The sequence below is a fragment of the Castor canadensis genome, chromosome 5, assembly GCF_047511655.1.
Source record: "Castor canadensis chromosome 5, mCasCan1.hap1v2, whole genome shotgun sequence".
Classification (NCBI taxonomy): domain Eukaryota; kingdom Metazoa; phylum Chordata; class Mammalia; order Rodentia; family Castoridae; genus Castor; species Castor canadensis.
In genome coordinates this window covers 61,267,085-61,287,502 of record NC_133390.1, presented here as the reverse complement: position 1 = coordinate 61,287,502, position 20,418 = coordinate 61,267,085, and the positions used below count along the sequence as shown (strand labels likewise).

The window sequence follows — 20,418 nt, the reverse complement described above, 5'->3', positions numbered from 1 at the left end:
CCTGTATATGGTCCTATTAAAAGCATCTGGTGCTGCCTTGGCAAATTTTTAGCATAATTCTACAGTTTTCTAGACATCTGGATTGAATGTGAACTGTAGGGGGCTGAGGGTGTTCTTTTTCTGACTTATTGAAACTCAGGTGTTGGGATTTGTGTTTTTGCCTCATTGAATGGCAGCTTGGACCTGATTTGGAGTGGGTGGGGCTTTATTTCGTTCCTCATCTAATTCATGGAAAACCTTTCTCTTCTTGTATTGTGTCCCAGGTTGCCCTATGGAAACGGCCATAGTGTTTTCAGCCAAGAGTAGGAGTCAGCCATGGGAAAATAAGAATTGGCATGAATCATAGTCTCAGTGAAACAAACCTTCAGCCTTGTACAATTTTCAGCTGGCAATCTATCCAATGGCCTTAGTTCTCCAGAAAAATAAATCAAGTACTCTGTACTTTTCCAGACTTTTTTACTGGTCCTTGAAAGCTATTGTGTGAACTACATCAGCAGGTGGTCCATCTTGCTAAATGTAATTGGCTCATTAATGATGTACCTACAAACTCCGAGACACTTACCTTAATATTTCAGACGTTAGTCTGAAGAGTCATATGTACTTGAGCAAATTCCAATGGCCATTTAGTTTTGTCAGCGTGGAGTATGTTATACATGAGAGCTTAAAGTGACCTAACAGATAAAGGTACCCTTTATTGTTACTGGCATTTAAATTATCAGTCTAGGATAGGGATATTGGTGTATATGTTAAGTGGTCAGATCATAGACAAAGTTTGTCAGATAGGAAGAAGCTTCCAGCTAATAGTATTTGTCAGAGTGGAAAGAGATGTGATTCTATTTTCCTTCTGAAGCAGTCCTGAAAATTTAACCGTGGCCTCCAACTGCTCTTTTCTTCAGTGCTGCCTTCTCTAAACCCTGCCACCCTGAGCTAGGAGGAGAGGTTGAGTGACTATTCAGATTTCCATACCCTGGTCATATGTCCCCATGTTTATTCAGCCTCTGATTACTAATAATTATCAGTCAATCAATCTAGACAGGCTAGAGAGCCTGGATCTTAACTTGTTCACTCATGCTATTCCACTACTCTTGCTGCCTCTGACATCAAGTGTACTCAGTGTTGAAATTAACCTCTGACAGTCAAGGGGTGAATAGTACCTATGTTAAATGTATAAAACAAGAGTTTGAAGAATGTAGTGGAGTTATGGATAAGTTCTTCCAGTCCCGGTCATTAAAGAAGATATTTTAAATACCAGAGAAGTTTGAACAGTGGGTTGATTAATAGAAGAGCCTTGAAATAAGAATAGCTTTTTGTTTTTGATAGGTGATGAGTCTACTAAGTTTTTTTTTTTAACTTTTTAAAGAAATGATACATTTTCTAGTTTCCAAAAAGGTATATATTGACAAGTCTTAAACCTACTCCTGATCCTGTCCTCCATAGGTAATGATTTTTGCAAGTCCTTGCATAGTCACTTAGTGCTTCTTTTTATACAAAAATAGGCATGTTTTTATATTGTCCTGCACCTTACCTTTTCACTTACAAATATTTCTTTAAGATCTGTCCTTACAAGAATGTAGAGATCTTTTCTGTTCTTTATTGTCACTGTGAGATTCTACTATGCTTTATTTCACCAGTTTTTTGTGGACACTTGTATTGTTTTCTGTATTTTGTTATTATACAAATATAACGCTCTTAAAGATATATATGTAAAGGTTATTAATCATGAAATTGTGGTTATATCTTTATAATTGATTCTAAGAAATGGGATTATTGGATCAAACAGAAAATATATATAGTTTTGGTGAATACTGCCTTATTTTTCTCCATACAAATTGGATCAGTTTGCAATCTCACCAGCAATGTTTAAGAATAGTTAGCTCCCCAAACCTCTCCAAATAAAGTGTGACCAAACTTTTGGGGATTTTTGACCAAAGTGATACACAAATAGTGGTATCAATGTTGGGTAGTTTGATTTGCATTTCTCTTTTTGAGTATGGTTAAACTAGTTTTCTTGTGTTTAAGGAGATTTTGTGCCTCTTGCCCATTTCTCCAATGGGTTGTTAGGGTTTTTTTTTTTTTTATCCCAATGTACAGACTGATATTAATTAGAACCCAAGTTCAGATTTCTAATCCCTGCTCTAGTCTATCATAATAACTCATTAGCTTAGGGATGAGGGTCCAGGAATTTATATTTTAAAAATATTGCTCACACGATTCTGATATACAGCTATGTTTAATCTAGAGCACAAAGCTATTTGTAGGATAGGAGCAGAAGAAGGGGCTGGAAGTACAATCTGACATCTTCTTTCAGAAGATTTCAAATACCAAGAAAAAGGATTAGAACTTCATTTGGTAAATCATATGATAGCTGGTTATAAAATATTTTAGTATTTTTTCAAATAAATTTAAGTATCATTTTAATTTTGGTGGAGTTAGTCTGTGGGACAGAAAAACAACTGGGCAGAACACTTGCTTCATTGACAGGGCAAGTTGATCTATCCAGAGACCAAGTGAGAGTAATAGCTTGATTAGGAATGGCCAGGTTAGTCTCACCTGTCGATTCTACCCAGTCATTCATTCCACAGTAGGGTGGTAGGTATGAAATGTCCTACTCATGGAATAAAAGAAAAACAATGCAGATCTACTGTCACTTAGATTTATGTTTCCAATCAAAAGAACATAGATGCCATAGTTGGAGGTCAAAGTCATCCTAAATGAAATAATCTACTACAGACTATTGAGTAATCCTGAGAATATTGAGATTCAAAGCATCTCAGCTTCTGCTGGAATCAGCCTCCATATTTATCCAGAGCACAATCAAGAGTTTTTGACCTGCATTGACTTCTTGAGTAGCTTAGTTATACTTTAAATGTCTTGCAAGTATGTTTTATTTAAAAGATCCAATGTGTGAAAACTCAAGTTTAGAAAATGAATATATATGAAGGTGTTTTCTCAAAGTAGACTGCCTATGTTGCAGGCTCACAAGATCAAAGGAAGATGGGATTCTTTAGTGGATTTTCTATACCCTAATATCTTTTACTACCTTATTTTTTCATATTCTATGCTTCTCAGAAGGGAGTTTACAAATCTTTACTGGATGCCTGTTGCATGCCAGGAATTTTGTCAAGTTGTAAGGCAGTAAAATGTGATCAAGACTCAGTCACTATTTTTGAGTTGTTTATATCTAGTGGGAAGACAGACAGGAAAACAATTGGTTGAAATGCTAGGTGATGAGCATTATTGCAAAAGAATGCAAACATGACTGCTTCTTGGCCTTTTGGCTAAGATCAAGTGTAAGAATGAAAAAATATCATGAGTGCACAGGGGAGGTAAAGACAAAGTGCATAGGTAATTAAGAGTACCTATATGGACAAAGGCTGGGATAGCATTCCAGGAGAAGAGGGCTTGTTTCTAGTAACTGAAAATAGACAGTTGGAGCACGATGGGGGAAGACCTAATAGAGAAGGTACTTAAAGTAGACTGAGTCCATAACATCAACAGCCTTATATGTTATGACAATTTATTCTATGAGACAGTAGCTCTCTGTCTTTAGAGTTAAAGACTTGTTAAAAGACAGATCCTTGGCCTCACTATCAGAAATTTTAATTCAATTGGTCTAGATCCAAGGATTAGAATTTTTAATAAGTGCTCCAGGTGATTTGCTGAAGGTAGACAGTAGGTCACATGTTGAAAAAGTTCTAGAGGAGATTGGAGACTTCTGAAGCAATGGGAGAAGGTAAAGGCTTGGATTTAGGGGAGAAAGGATGAGAAGAGGAAAAACCATAGATGCTACAGAGAAGAAGCAGTCACAGGTGGAAGCTTTGACCATAATACCTAGCACACAGTTGTTTAGTATCTTATAATTGACACTAAATATTCAGTAGTGTCATTGTTGTCTTGTTGAATCTTGAAAGGGCAAATACATGAAGAAATTTACTCCCACTTGAATCTGATCTCTGAGTTTTAGGATTGGGGTTCTAAAAGGAAACAAATATCCCACTTGTAGGGCCAGGCCATACCAGCATGCAACCATTCTCTCCTTGGTAATTATGTACAAATATCAGAAATATCTAAATATCCAAAATGGACTTGGATATGTGTATTATTTTAGCTGGATTATGAGCATGTGGAAAGTTTATGACATTTTTCTTCTAAGACTGTAAAACTTGGACTAGAGCTTAGACAAAACTTGGATAAACTTAAGAAGCTGCTTACTCTGTGTTGTTATTCCCTTGTCTACTCAGCCCTGATTTACACAGAATGCAGAGCATAAGAGAGGCCTGTGGTCAGAGCAGACACCTGGAGACAGGAGCTGGCATACCAGTACCTTCCTTAGAATTTGGGCTGGAGTGAATTCTGTCAGATCCTAATCGTATCCAATGTCCATCGGGGCTTTTATTGTTTTTCTTTGGTACATTCTCCTGCACAGCACAAACACATAGATATTTTGGTAGTCTGGAAGTGCAAAGTGTTTTATTTCTAATGTTTTGTTGAATTATTTCAGAAAACATTTTGGTTGAAAGGAGAAACCAGACTATGAACCTGTTTTTTTGCCATATACTAGTAGAAGAGAGTTTGGCTTAAATTTTGGTCCTGGGTCCTTTCTACTCTTGACTGTGAGGTATTTGGTGAGGTAGAGAGAGCACTGAATGGGAATGAGTTATGTTACCTGAAAAACACTTTGTTATTAGTTAGCAATGTAACTTGAGCTCAAGTCACTCCTCTCCTTAAGTCTGTGATAAATTAGTTTCTCTGGGAAATAGACCCTTAGTCTCTGAGTTTTGGGTCTAGGAAGTTAATGGGGTATATTCACAGTACCTTATGAGAAGTGAGGGATGCAAGATTGGAGAAAGAGGGCTGGAGATATAGCTCAGTGGTGTACTTCCTAGCCATGTGCAAGGTTCTGGGTTTGGCGCCCAGCACTACCAATAAACACATAAATAATAAATAACTATTGGACAAAGGATGAATTTGAGGTGCAATGTGGTTGGGTTCTCAGGATTGTCCACTTAATGCAAGGGGGACAGCTTTTATATCTATTCCCTTCCCACTGCATTAACCAGTGAATGAAAGCTGTACACTGATAGGGGTGTGACTTGGGAAAGGCAGCTCTTTTCCAAGGAAACCAATTCTTAGGGAGGGATCACAGAAAACTCAGTTCTGCAAGTGGGAGGATATGAACAGCAAACCATAGTATCTATTACAGTTCCTTAGTTTCACCCTCAATGATGTGTTTGAGTTGAGCCAGACAGTATCTGTATCAGTTATCTATTGTCACAATAAAGCCATGTAATGAAGACCTTCAAACCTCAGTGGTAAACTAGGGGCTGGTGGTTCCTGTCTGTAATCCTAGCTACTCAGGAGGCAGAAATCAGGAGGATCCCGGTTCGAAGCCAGCCTAGGCAAATAGTTTGCGTGACCCTATCTCGAAAATACCCAAAACAAAACAGGGCTAGTGGAATGGCTCAAGTGGTAGAGTGCCTGCCTAGTAAGCATGAGGCCCTGAGTTCAAACCCCAGTACCACACATACACAAAACCAACCTCAGTGGTATATAACAACAATATTTATTTGTTCAGGAGTTAGTAGGGCTCAGCTCATCTAGGCTGAGCTTGGTTAGGTTTGCTTATTTGTCTAAGTGGTTCTGCTGATCTTGGCTGGTTTTACACACACATATATTGGAGTCAACTGACTGTCAGATGATCCAGGACAATGTTACCTGGGATGAGACCAGGATAAGTTGTTTAGAGTTACTCTAGGAGGCTAGAGTGCACACACAGGTTCTCATGGCAATGGCAGAGGAAAGATTCATCTAAATTTGTAGAGTTGTTTTTAGCCTCTGCTCTGTCATTTGTGCTAACATCCCACTGAAGAAAGTAAGAGATACTTACTTTCATATACGCCGAGATGAGCTCAAAATCAAGAGTTGAGACAGCTCAGCCCATTCATCACAACACAGTACAGTTACTGAGCTAGGGAATAAGTATAGGGAGGGTGAAGAATCGGGGCAATTTGAAATCTGCTCTACTCACCTTCCTTCCATCAGTGGTTTTTGTGACTTTATTGGTTAGATGCTAATAGTCTCGTTTTGATTCTAATTAGGAACTTGAACTCTGTCCAAGCATCCAGTACAGAACCAACTCCAAATACTAGTGAATGAGCAAAACCAAAATTGAATATATTGAACATTGTAATTTCTAGGTGCAAGATTAAATTAGATTTGTAAAGGTTTAGAATCTGAATATTAATTGTTAGGGACAATTTTGAAACTCAGAGTTTTTTCCTTTTAATTTTTTTTATTATTGTGGTGGGGGTACATTGTGGCATTTACAAAAGTTCTTACAATATATCAAATGTATCATAGTTGAATTCATCCCCTCCATCATTCTCCTTTATCTCCCCTTCCTCCATTCCTGGAATAGTGTCAACAGGTGTCATTTTTCCATTTACATACATGTGTACATGGTGTTTTTGTGTTGTGTATTTTTGAAATAGGATCTCATGAACTACTCCCTCAGGCTGGCCTTAAACTGCGATCATCCTGATCTCTACCTCCTGAGTAGCTAGGATTATAGGCAAGAGACACTGGTGCCTGGCCATATCACTTTTCACTTTGCAGACAGTGCATAGTCTTCATATGAGTTCTCAGCAACTATGTCTGAGGCCCACCTCCATGAAGCTCTGTTACAATTTGGGGGGAAGAAAATAGAGATATTCTATCTCTTCTCATTTTGATTTATTTTGGAGAAATCAAGCCCCTCGTTCATAATCTTTCAACTATCCTAATCAAATAAACCAAAGAAATAGTTAAATTACAATCATCACTTTTTTATCAGTAAGGAGAATATATATTGTACTCAGCCATAACCTCTTATCTTCAAAATTGTGGTTGTTTTTATTGTAGTCTAGTACTATTCACTGGTATCAGTGTTGATAACTGATGGACTCTCTTTGCTAATATTCCTGCTGTCACGTCTTTTTCTAATGTCAATTTTTCACATTTGTTCATAATATAGGGGATTAGTCTGATGATAAGAATTTAGGGAGGGTTGAGGAGTCACTGTGATCTGTTTGAGAGGGAAGAAGTAAATAGATGCCGTTTAACTTATGCTGGGGGTAAGTCCTGCCAGACCCCTTGTAAATTGAAAATATTCTGTGTCAAAATGCATTTCATAACCCTAAGCTACCGATAGGCTTAGCATCATTCTCCCTCCCTCAGTTGTTTGCCACATTACTGCATCACTACCTGGGAGCAGTGCTCAGTGCTGCCGAGGGAGTACTTGGAAAGGATCCAAGTTCAAAATTCAAGTACAGTTTCTACTAAATCTGAAGCACTTTCACACCATCATAAAGTTGAAAAATCATTAAGTTAAACCATCATAAGTTAGGGACAGTCTGTAAAGCTGTCTTGTCCTTGGAAATGCTACCATGCTTTCTAGACATAGAATCTTCATGTAAAGCTATGGATACCTAGATTTCCATGTTTCTCACGAGCGTAGTGACAACTTCAGGAACAATTTGAATTATATTGATTTTTTTTCTCGAGTTTGGTGACTGAAAAATTATATAATGGTTAAAGATTTCCTTAAACTCGCATTTTGTTGGAAATTTTGTTCACTTACAAAATTTGGATTATGAATAGATTGACTTCTTTTGGAGCCAAAAGGAAACTGTGACTAGGTTTGAACAGAGATTTTTCATTTATCTCTATAGCTATGATATGTTCACTGAATTCCAGAGTTAATTTTATACTAAAAATGAGGAACAGACACAAGTTTCAGAGTCAGAATTATGTATAATGGAAAAAAAACTGAAGTACCTGAAGACTAACTTCCTGAAAGAGTCAGCAGTCTTCCTTCAGAAAGACTCAGCAGCCTTTTTCTCACTTCTCCTTCAGATTTACTATGAACAGGGCAATGGCTTTCAAAATTTGTTTATTAAGTTCTATATTCCAGAACCTTTGTACACAATCCAAGTTGGATATATAAAACTAATGAAGACCAGTCTAATTAGAACCAGAGACTTCACTCTTTCTTATGCTACTGATTTCTGTATTGACACACCCATATTTATTCACCTTTCGTTTTCCTTAAGATAATGAGAAACCTATGCGCGTGGTAGATGATGAAGACTTGGTAGACCAGCATCTCATCAGCGAGCTGAGAAAAGAGTATGGAATGACCTACAATGAGTTCTTCATGGTGCTGACAGATGTAGATCTGAGAGTCAAGGTACAGGGTCTTGTCATGGATGATGAAATGCGATTTCCTAGAATAGCAACTATGATTTCTTGTTTTGGGTCAATAAGTTCATCAGGTGTATGAGTAAGCACAAAATTTTTCATAAGTGGAAAGGTTTTGAAATGTCTAAGCATTTCAAGTTGTCCTTTGAATTTGCATGCAGAAATATTCTCTCCAAAAAAGACTGGGTTGAACTGATATCCAAAAACCCACTTATTTGACTTAGACTAATTTCTCCTCTAACATCAATGTGCATTCATCATTTACCGAATAGCTGTAATACTCCAAACCCTTGAGATAAAAGGTGAAGAGTAGCTCTTTCTCCAAGAAACTCATATTTAACATAGGCCACTTTTGGGAGGATCTGGAAGTTTACCTCCTGATCCAACAGTGAAAAGAGTATAGGATTTCACACCTACTTTCTTCCTGTGTTTTGGGACAAAGTTTCTGAGCCATGAAAAACTGTACTATGAAGTTGTAATAATAATAACAAACAAAAATAGTAACTTAATCAAGTGTTTTCCTTATGCCAGGCATTCTGCTTCACCCTTTGCAATCCTTATCTAAAACTTCAAAGATAAATTACTAGTATTTTTGTTTTGCAGAGAAAAATACAGGCCCAAAATTAATAAGCAACTTGCCCAAGTTTACCCAGTTGGTGTTGGACTTCATACCTGAAGAGGCTGTCGCCACAGTCCACTGTCTTGATCATTCTAGTATACTGACAGTACACCATGAATATCTTTAGGAGAATCTTTAAGAAAAAAAGGCTGTGTTGGCTATAAGAACAGTGAACTTGGCTTACAGTGGTTTTTCCTTTTTTTGGATCTGGAGAGAGATCTCTTCATTAAGTCATTCTGCATGTGTTGTCCCATCTCTAACGTGGGAGGTTGGGTCAGATAATCTTTAATGTGAATTCCCACTGGGGACACAGTTCCAAGCCACATTCAGCTTGCTCTCCAGCTTATGTAGGCTCTGCTCAGCAGACCCCAATCCATCTTGGGTTGCTTTTGTAAATCCAGACAGCTATCATGGTCCAGGAAACTGAATTTCATTATCCTTAAGTTAGATCCCAACTTGTTCCTGAGCAAGAATGATCTAATATTAAGTGAGGCTCACTCAACAAACAACCCCTGGAGCCACAGAACAGGGCTGGGTGGAAAACTACCTTTGTTGCTCAGTTCACAGGCTCAAACATGCCATGCCGTTGGTTTTCCTGTGCTAGGATAATGTGTTTTACTTTTCTGGTAGTGTAGCATACAGGAACCAGCTTAGTACCAACATTAGAAAAGTAGACTGAGGATCCGTATGGTGAGGAAGACATGGGTCCTTTCCAATAAAAGGGTTGCAGCTAAGAAGAATTCCTTGAAAAATGGCAAATGCTTCATGGATTCTGAATCTCAAAACATCAGCAGGACAGCATTTGTAAATCAACGTATCCTCCAGGCTCTGACGATTTGCCCAGAGCTCCCCTGAATTCTTCTAGATCTTCTCTCATCTGCACAGAGGGAAGAAATGCACTAATACATTTCCTGTATTGTATGCTTTCTTACCAGCAATATTATGAGGTGCCCATAGCAATGAAGTCTGTGTTTGATCTGATCGATACTTTCCAGTCCCGAATCAAAGATATGGAGAAGCAGAAGAAGGAGGGCATTGTGTGCAAGGAGGATAAGAAGCAGTCCCTGGAGAACTTCCTATCCAGGTATGTCATCTTTGCACTCCTAGAAAAGACAGGTGCAAATTTGTTCTGAGTGAGCTAGTGAAAATGACAAAAACACACAGAGCTGTACATGTGCTCACAGAGTGACATCTCACTCAAAGAGCCTGTCCAATTCACAGCAGTCTGGCTACTGGGTTTAGTCCTGTCCTACTGGAATTGGTCCTGGTTGCAAGTCTGGCTAGGTTTAACTCCAAGTATGAATGTCATCTGCTGGTTTGTTTCTGTTTTGTTTGGTTTTTGGGGCAGTACGGGGGTTTTGAACTCTGGGCTTCATACTTGCTAGGCAGTCACTCTAGCCTAGTCAATTGAACCATGCCTGGAGCCCTTTTTTACTTTAGTTATTTGTAAGATAGGGTCTCTCACTTTTTGCCCTAGCTGGCCTCAGACTCAACCTTTTACCTACACCTCTTGTATAGCTGGGATTACAACCACATACATGACCACCATGCCTGGCTTGTTTGTTGCCATGTGGGTCTCACTAACTTTTTCCTTGGGCTGGCATTTTATCTCCACCTTCAGAGTAGCTGGCATTACAGTTGTGTTCCACCACACCTGGTCTAATTTGGTCATTTTGGACAGATCTTTTCCTCTTTTCTGTTCCTTTTAAATTTTTTTTGGTGCAGAATATAGAATTCTGAACTTCTATGAGAATTAATTTATCCAGTCAGTGACTTTAGAATTGTCTATATAGTATTTTTATTTTACATAGGCATTTATTGGTTCTCTTCTAGTTTCAAACAGGATTTACCACACTGCTTGATTTTCTGCTTCCTTACAACTCTTCAGAAGGAGAAATTCTCCTAACACAGCTCCTTGATTTGCTGGGCAATATTGTTTATTGAAATCAGTTCACAGCAACCTCAGTGCCCTTAGTGGAGGAAAAACTCAGAAGAGAGTAGAAAAATCCAATTTCCTCCCATCTTCATTCCTTCAGCAATGTTGGAGGAAAATTCTACAGGGACTTTGGAGCCCTAGGAAGTACAAAACTCAGAAATATATCCACAACAAACAAGCTCATAGAGACTTACTATAACACCACCCCAACTGCACTTTGTGGCAAAGGGCTCAGTGTTAAATATACATCACACAGTCAGAACCCTTCCTTCTCTAGAAAAGCACATTCTCCACATGTAAGTCAGAGGCTCAAGAATTAAATGATTAGTAAGTAGAAAATCTGAATTCCTTCCTCAGGAGGCCTGAGGTTCTTAGGACATAAGATGATATCTAAAGAACATAGGATTTATCACTCTTCTAAGTTTCCAGTCTGCAACTTTTTAGCTATGTTGACGCTGTACTTTCCAATTAGCCTGTTTTAAAAATCTCTCGGCCATAAAATGAAAACATTGGTAGCAAGTAGCTCTTTCTCCATCCCAAGGGTTGCTGTGATCACTTTTTGTGTGTTCATCTCTGTGTCAAGCACTTGACCTTCATTCCCTAATTTAGTACTCATGACAATCCATAGCCTAAATACTGTAATATTCTTAAATTACAAGTGAGGCGAATGGAGATTAAGCAATTTTCTCACGCTAAGCTAGTGTCAGTGGCTCCAGAACAATCCAATTCTCAAAGTCTACCGTCTTATGCTCTTTGAAAATACAATGGGAATAATGTTTGAACGTGCTTAAAAACCTAGTAATCGTGTGGCTCAAGTGGTAATGGGCACCTTCATACCAAGCTCAAGGCCCTGAGTTCAAACCTCACCATTGAGGAGGGGACTTGTATCTTTAGTCATGTTTCCAAACGTTTGTACGGTAATTAGACGAAATTCTCTGCTTCTTCTTGAGTCAATTTTTTGAAATTTTTTTATTGTGGTGAAATATAATAAAATAAAACTTACCAACTTAAGCAAAAAAAAAAAAAAACCTAGTAATCAAACAGCTTCATCATTCACATAGCTATTATACATTTAATATATTTCTTTTAATTATTTGAAATAAACAACAAATCTGTTCTGAGTATTTAAACAATTCCTAAGTTCAATAAGTCAATATTACAAACACAGTGAATCTAAAGTTCTTTCAGATGTTCCAAAAACTACGTTCACTAAGATTTCACCTTAAAAACCACATTTTTAAGCCAATTATTCGACTACATGTTCTAATTTGGAATTTTAAGATTGTCATTTAATAGGCCAAGTTCTTCTTAAGTTTCATAAGATCATAAATTGTATATATATATATAAAACTAGACTCTTTCTTAAATAAATATATTATTACCATGATTTTGATTTTTTGGAAACATTTTCTTCTTAATTCTGAACCTTCCAGGATTAAAAGATGCATACCCACTGAGCCATCCCAGTAAATACAGGTTGCCAACCCTCTAAAATAGATAGCTACCATCTGATTCATTGATGTTACTCAACACCAGGGATTTAGGTGTTAAGTAATTCTTCTCACCTTACCAGGGAGAGTGTGTTTGTATAATCATTTTGTCAGAGATTTCAGAATTTAAAGGGAAAACCTGACATTTTAATTTTGTTCACTCACTAAAGCTTACAGTACTATACAAATATTTTGCATCTAAAAATCTTTTGAAATATGTAGGGTCCTAAGACATGCAAATGTATTTTCCATCTAATATAAGAGCTTTGTGGGTTCTTATAGTCATTACTGTTTCAGGAACATATATCCAATAAGACTATTAAGATTGGGAGATGATTACAATTTAGACATCTCATGGTTGTACCTGACTTATGGTCATAACTCATGAAATCATTATACTGATAATTATCATTGATCTTAAAAGTTAAAATGGAATAGTGTATTCCTTAAAGGCAGGAGTAAGAAGTAAGAGAGCTTTGATTTCGAATTCTGGTTTTTCCATTTATTGATTGTGTGAGCTCTGGCTAACCACCTAACAACTCTGGGCTTCTGTTTTCTCATGTGCAAAGATTATTGTGAGGGGGCAATTCAACACTAAAAGTAATGATGGCTCAGGACCTAACACAAAGTATGTCATCAGTGAGTGCTGCCTCTTAATGTTACGATCAGTTAGTCAGGTTTATTAGAGAGCTTTATTATCCAAGGGTAGGGGAGAGAGCTTTAGTAAACAGTTCAGAATTGAAAATCAGGCAAAGAGAACGGGTGGGGGGATGCGGGGCTGTGGAGGAGGGGGGCGCAGTTCTATGAATAAACCAGTATCTAAGTGGGAATTTTCCTTCAAATTTGCTGAGTTGTTGGTAGGTCTGCACAGCCTGGTTTCAGCTGACCAGACTCTGAAGCCACTCTGGTCTTTAGCAATGGTCATTTGCTGCAGGCTATAATTACCTCTCCCTGAGACAGAAGACCCAAAGAGTGGGCCAGTGCACTCTAATTTGGGGATGCCAGTTAAGAGAAGCAAACACATGCATAACTTGTAGGGTTTTTATTTACTGAAAAGCTAAAGTGACAGAAAACAATTTGCCCCAAATGAGGTTCTGTGTCAGGTTCCACATCTCTTGTGACATGCTTTGGAAGTTATTTCCTTTAGGGTCTTGAGCTAGGGCCTTGTACCCTAATGTGAAGGTCTGAGGGAAGATGAACCATTACCTAGGGGAGATAACCTTCTTTCAGTTGTGTCTGGGACAATGAGAGTCAGATCCCACCCCTCTCTTCTCAGGATTGCATTCAGTGGTACACAGGTAAACAAGCCAAAATAGACCTCACTCAAAATAGTTCCCTTCAGGACACCCTAGGGCTCTGCTCTGTGTGAGGCCTGAGAGGCTAGCTTGGTTAGGATTCTGGCCACTGGCCAGTGCTGGTCTGGCACACTTCCTAAGGAAGCAGGGAAGTCCAGGAGACGGTGTTTGTGACCCAACAGCCATCACTGTTCCCTTTCCCAGAAACTTCGGACAGTCTCAGATACTTCTTTCCCTTCCTCTGTGCCAAACACATTCATCTCCCTATCCTCAGTGAAGATCATAGTTTTTCTTTCCTTTTGAAGAAAAATAAGCAGAGGAAGTGAATGTAATGTCACAGCAAGCAATTCTTGGCAAGCCTTGGAACAGACATCCATTCAGAGGTTGTATTTTATCAGACTATTGTTTTCTCTCATAAACCCAAACCACTGTTCCCTTAAGAGGCTATTTTCTCTGTTGAAAACACTCTTGTTCACTCTGGAGCTAGATGGGGCACAGGAGAAAAGCCACAATGAAATCTGCTGGCTGCCAGCTCAGTGAATTCCTAACATCTAATGGTTACCTGTAGGGCAACCTGCAGGAGGGAGTAAACCTCCTTCTCCAGCGAAGGGAGAGTATGAGACAATACCACACAGCTGTCCCTTGGATTCATGCTGTCTGTCTTTGTACCCTTCGGGGGATACTGGTGGCACCAGTCAGGGGAACAAATGGACCAGGAATCAGAGAAGATGGTATTTTGGTACCACTTAGATTTGCTACTGGGCAAGTTACTCATTTATTTAAGTCTCATTTTGTCTTCTGTAAAATGGAAAAAATAAGCCGTGCTCTCTCTGAGCTCCAGTGAGAACACTTCCTGTGCAGTGAAGGAGAGCTACAAAATGACATAAACACATCAGGGTTTAAATAAGTTATGGTATTATGATGGACAATGTCCATGATCTGTTAATGGACAAAGGTCTATAATTGAAAAGACTACAAACTAAGACATGATTGTCTGTGTCCATGTCATTGTGTGGGCACTCATACTGATGGGGTTTTGAGTTTAACTTTGGAAAACCCCTTTGAAGTACTGCTATTTTTGATTCCAGAAATAAGGAAAAACTGAGACTTTGGTGAACTGAGTGACATACTCAAGGACACCCAAAATGTATGGTGACAAAACTTAAACTAAATTTTCCTAGCTACAAGACAAAGGCTTCTGCTACCCTACCATAAGTAAAAACCAAGTTTACTACAGTATATTCTAAATGACTCAAGGTTTAGCAATTTTCCATTTCATGGGTCACTCTGTGCTGGCTCTTATTTAATGGGAAGGTAAATTTCAGAACTCGCATTCTTCAGTTCTTTTTTGAGATCTTTACTTCTGAGGCTACACTTTACCATCCAATTCTGGCTAGTCTTCATTACACCTGAGAACTTCATCTCACCCCAAGTGACCTCACCAGGCACAGTGATCACAGGCACATCATGCAAACAACAAAGTAGGCAAACTGTGAAGTGACAACAGAAAATGTGGCACTTGAGAGCCATGGGAGAGTTCTATGGGTCAATGGTTTCTATTTTGGGGATGGAAAAAACCACCAGGCAATGTTATTTTGCTTTCTTACACAAGTGTGGCCTTTTGCTTCTTTTCCAGGTTCCGATGGAGGAGGCGGTTGCTGGTGATCTCTGCTCCTAATGATGAAGACTGGGCTTATTCACAGCAGCTCTCCGCACTCAGTGGTCAGGCATGCAATTTTGGTGAGTGGGAAGCAACCTCATTTCTGCTTTCCCAGACCACTCTCCTCCTGGTCAATTCTAAAATGGAACATAGAAGCTTAGATCATCCAAATATTCTCCAGTTCAGACTGCAGATTCCTAAACACACACTCTATTTTATTGACTATAAAGTTGCTTTCAGAATGGAGCTGTAGTCAACTGTAGATTTTTTCAACATTTTTTCATTGAATTATATGAAAACATCTACTCTTGTACTTTTAATTATCTGTATTATTTGTCTTCATTTTTAAAAAAAACCCTTCATATAAAACTTAGATATTATCATTTACTTAGGTAATACTTGAGTTTTGTCTTATTATCAGATGCTTGTCTCCCTCTTTTTTCTTTCTTTCTTCTTTTTCTTTTTCTTTCTTTCCTTCCTTCTTTCTTTCTTTTCTTTTCTTTCTCTTCCTTCCTTCCTTTCCTTCTTTCTTTCTTTTTCTTTTTTTCTTTCTCTCTTTCTCTCTGGCAGTACTGGGGCTTGAACTCAGACTTACGGCACTTGAGTCTTACCCCCCAGGTTGGATGCTTCTTAAATATCACTTGCAAAATAGGAATGGCTTTTGGGAATGTATATGTCAATTGAAGCAGACCAGACTATGCTACACTTCCCTTTAAAAAAACTTTGATCTATATCTGGGCATCAAGAAGACAGCAAGATCCATTAAACAGAAATGCTTATTTTGTTTTTTGTTTGTTGTTTTGTTCTTTTTGAGACAGGGTCTTGCTATGTAGCCTAGGCTTGAACTCATGATCCTCTTGCCTCAGCTGTAGGAGTGATGGGATTACAAGTGTGTATGTACCACCACACCCAGTTTAGAACCTTACCTTTAAGCCAAGTTGGTCAGAGAGGAAAAAAAGTTTCCTTTTTTGTGTTGTAAATTGCTCAGTATTTTGAAAACTATATCCACTTTACTTACTGAACATTATTCCAGTAGGCTGAAAGAGCTCGTATTATTTTAATGTGGCCATATAGACAGCAAAATGCATAGTACATAGAACTTACTACTAAGTTCAATGGTGAACCAAGATGTTGGCAAAAGTGGAAGTCACAACTGAAGTCTCAGATGAGCTATGCATCTGTAGGGGAGTATGCTGAGTAACTGGGGTTAGGGGAAAGGGGAAGTAGCTAAGGGCCATAGTCATTAGAACACAGATGAATTAGCATTATTTTGATACTTCTATTAGAATCATCCATTAGTTATAAAATGTACTTGATTTTAAAAAATAAAAGGAGTGAGCACTGGGGCATGGCTCAAGTGGTAGGGCGCTTGCTGGACAAGCACAGGCCCTGTGTTCAATCCCTAGTACCATAAATAAATAAATGAATGAATGAGTAAGGTAAGTAAATAAATAAAAGAGGTTGTGTATAAGTTTTGTGAAGCATTACCAGGGTCTGGTTTCTTGTATGACTCAGTTCCTGAAAATTATTTTTCAATTTTAAAATGTAAAATAAAACAAAAGAGGGCAGAAAACAAGTTGAAAATAGTAAGAGTAATCATGAATTTTCATTTATACTCCTATCATCAGGGTTAGTAATTTTTTGTATCAACATACAGAATATTTGATTATGCTAACATTCTTAAGCAGATTTTAAATTCTTTATAGACATCATTGGCACTAGTTAAGACAGGAGTTCTTAAAGCAATTAATGGTTTATCACAATGAGAATATAAATGAAATCAAATCTAGGTTTGGTGGTTTATGACTGTAATCCCAGCAACTTGGGAGGCTGAGGCCTGAAGATGATGAATTCCAGGCCAGCCTGGGCAATATAGCAAGACTCTATCTGGAACACCTGCGCCCACCAAGCAATAAAATCATAGTCTATCAATTTGCTAAAGATGCCTTTGTAGCAGCTACTATGTGATGCTTTACTTTTAATTTCAGCAGAAAGCCTGTGTCGCATCAGCATAAGCAAGCCCTTTGGTAACAACAGGAAATGTGAATGTCATGTTTTCCATGAATAATTAAGTTCATGAGTCTCCCTTCTGAAAATATGACTCATCAATATGAAGAACAGAATGCTTTAATTCTCTAGGAAAAGGGTGAAGGCAAAAATATCTTCTGGGGAATAGTATTCTGTCTCGATTGTAGCTCCTTCTTAAAAGAATCCTCCCATGGCAGCTTTTAATTTTCTCCCCTGGACAACAAACATCATCAAGTATCTTATTATTAGCTTCAAGTTATTACCCTGACGAGGCTCTTTGTCTTCCTATTTTCTTTCTCCTGAATTTGTGTGTATGCTTCATCTTCAAAAGAATTCCAACAAGCTACCAAGGCACAACCTTCCTACCTTCCCTCCTTTCCTGAAACTGTAGCTGAGGATGGGGCAGCAAGATGTGCCTGCCTGTGTTTCCTTGGGCCCTCTAAGTGATAAGACCTGCTAGTTACACCAACAACCTATTGTGTGGCTGCTTTTTAATAATCAGCATGGATGGTGTCTGTAGACTTTTCTCTCAGAAAAAGTTAAGTTGAAACTTCAGGCTTGACTTTTTTTGGGGGCGGGAGGAGGGCAGGACACCAATCATTGAACTTAGATCATCTCAGATATCATGATGTTTCAATTGTTTCTCTTTTTTTTGCACCTAATATTGAGAATCAGTTAAAGAGCAAATTCTTCTATTTTAGTCTACCAAAAATAAACCTGATTTTTTTAATCCTACAATCTGCAATTGATCTTTTATCTGGCTTTTAAAGTACTTTCTCTCTTTTGGAAGCATTTAAAAATAGATTGTCAATTATCAGGCCCTTGGAAGTAAAGGACATCTTCAAATCCTTTCCTCTAAATCAGACTATAATCCCAAGCACTCAGGAGGCAGAGGCAGTGGGACTGTGAGTTCAAAGGCCATCTGGGTTATACAGTGAGATCCTGTCTAAAAACAAAAAAAGAAAAAGGAAAAACAAAAATAGACAAGCAGGTGGGTGGGGTGGTGGTGAAAGCTATGGCTCAAGTGGTAGACTGCCTTCCTATCCTGCACAAGGCCCTGGATCCAATCTTCATTGCTGTGCACACACACACACACACACACACACACACACACACCCCACAGGTCCTCTCCTCTAACTTTGTGGCTTTCTTTTTTCTCTTAGGTCTGCGCCATATAACTGTATTGAAGCTTTTGGGTGTTGGAGAGGAAATTGGGGGAGTTTTAGAACTGTTCCCAATTAATGGTAATATGCTGCTATTTTAAAATGTATGAATTAGTGTTAAGTTGTTAAATTATATTAAACTATACACAAGCAATGGGTGTACCCCAAAAGTGAACAAGTTCATTGAGCCCTCCCTGACCTGGGATATGTTTGCATGTGTGTATGTGTGCAAACATGCTTGTGTGCATAGGGTGTGTGTAGGAGAAGAGGGTGCAAAGACTAATGTTATTTTTCATATAAAATCATTCAACTGATAGTAAAAATACCCATTTTCTTAACTAAAATTATGCTTAACAAAAAATATACGGCTTTATGGCCTCCAAAGCATTTTCTTTTATGTTATTTAATTTTCATAATAGTTTTATGAGGCACATAGGTCTTATCTCATTGATTCCCTTGCAACAGATAAGAAAATGCAATAAAACCTCAGAGAAGCTGAAAGAAAGTAACTATTGACTGCAGGTTCCAGAAAGTAAATCCAGTCCTTCTTTCCAAGACCAAGCTCTTGAAATGAGATGTGTGGGAAAAACCTGGCACAGTGCCAGACAGAATAGAACCCCTCTCCCCTACCCCAGACAGTCTCAGCATCTTTTTGCCTCTTTCTTTTCATTCATCACAATAGTTTAGATACATTCATCTAGATCTTAACATAATTGGCATTTTCACATTTGGCAACAAAGTAAGCTTTTTATTATAAAGACAAATGTCAAAAGGAAAACTATAATGGCAAATAAGTAGGTAAGCTAGTTAGAATAAGCTTAGAATTATAAACAATATAATTATCTTCATTGATGATAAATTTTAAAGTAGATCTTGGTAGGATGAAATTAAAGGACTGGTTTTGTATTATGTAACATTTCTATAAGGAAATAAATCACCTTCTCTAAAGTTTGACACCAATAATGTTGCAGAACAACAGGGATATTTAGTTTCTGGTAGGGAAAAAAGTATACTTCTTTAATCGGATTTTGAGCAAAAGAAAACAGGTGCATGGGTATTCTCTATTCTCAGTGATCTCCTCTCCCTATGATACTTTTATGAGCTCTCACTCTTTAACCCACTAATAACTATTTCAATGCTATTCTAGGGAGCTCTACTGTGGAGCGAGAAGACATACCAGCCCATTTGGTGAAAGACATACGTAACTATTTTCAAGTGAGCCCAGAGTACTTCTCTATGCTTCTAGTCGGAAAAGATGGAAATGTCAAGTCCTGGTATCCTTCTCCTATGTGGTCTATGGTGATTGTGTATGATTTAATTGATTCGATGCAACTTCGGAGACAAGAAATGGCCATTCAGCAGTCACTGGGGATGCGCTGTCCAGAAGATGAGTATGCAGGCTATGGTTACCATAGTTACCATCAGGGATACCAGGATGGTTATCAGGATGACTACCGCCATCATGAAAGTTACCACCATGGATACCCTTACTGAAGAGGAATCTGTAACCTTAGCCCCAGCCATTTTCCCTGCAACTGCTAAAGCCACATGTGGCCAACTACATAAGGGAGTTCCATGCTGTCCACATTCCCTTTTTTTTCAGTGTTCTTCCAAGATTAAATAAATAGCAAACTTTCCCCTACTCAAGAGTTGTTTTTGAAAATTTAAATGATAAGAACATTTAAAAGAACTGTTTGTTTCTCTAACTAGTGGGGATCTGATACTAAATAATATACTGTAAATGGATCGTATTTCCCTTTTCTTACATAATGGATATTATATGGTACACAAAACTCTTTTATTTTTTATATTAATTGGTAAGTGAAAAGTCTGGCTAAGAAAATTAAGACACCAGGGCCAGGTGCTATGGCTCAATCTCTGCTACTGAGGAGGCAGAGATCAGGATGATTGTGGTTTGAGGCCATCCCAAACAAGAAGTTAGCAAGACTCCATGGTTGTGATCTCCACTACATGGGAGTCACAGCTAGG

At 38.2% G+C, this 20,418-nt stretch overlaps 1 protein-coding gene across 2 annotated transcripts in view; it reads left to right on the top strand.

Moving 5' to 3' along the window:
- Positions 1-20,071, top strand: part of Ccdc80 (coiled-coil domain containing 80) — a 33,009-nt gene extending 12,938 nt beyond the window's left edge. For both annotated transcript variants that reach the window (XM_020159132.2, XM_020159131.2), the window contains 5 exons: positions 8,091-8,227; positions 9,793-9,941; positions 15,215-15,318; positions 18,430-18,510; positions 19,577-20,071. In XM_020159132.2, coding sequence (XP_020014721.1) covers positions 8,091-8,227; positions 9,793-9,941; positions 15,215-15,318; positions 18,430-18,510; positions 19,577-19,923 — 818 coding nt within the window. In that variant the 3' untranslated portion in view covers positions 19,924-20,071. The remainder of the gene's footprint in view (positions 1-8,090; positions 8,228-9,792; positions 9,942-15,214; positions 15,319-18,429; positions 18,511-19,576) is intronic.
- The last annotated feature ends 347 nt before the right edge of the window (positions 20,072-20,418 follow it).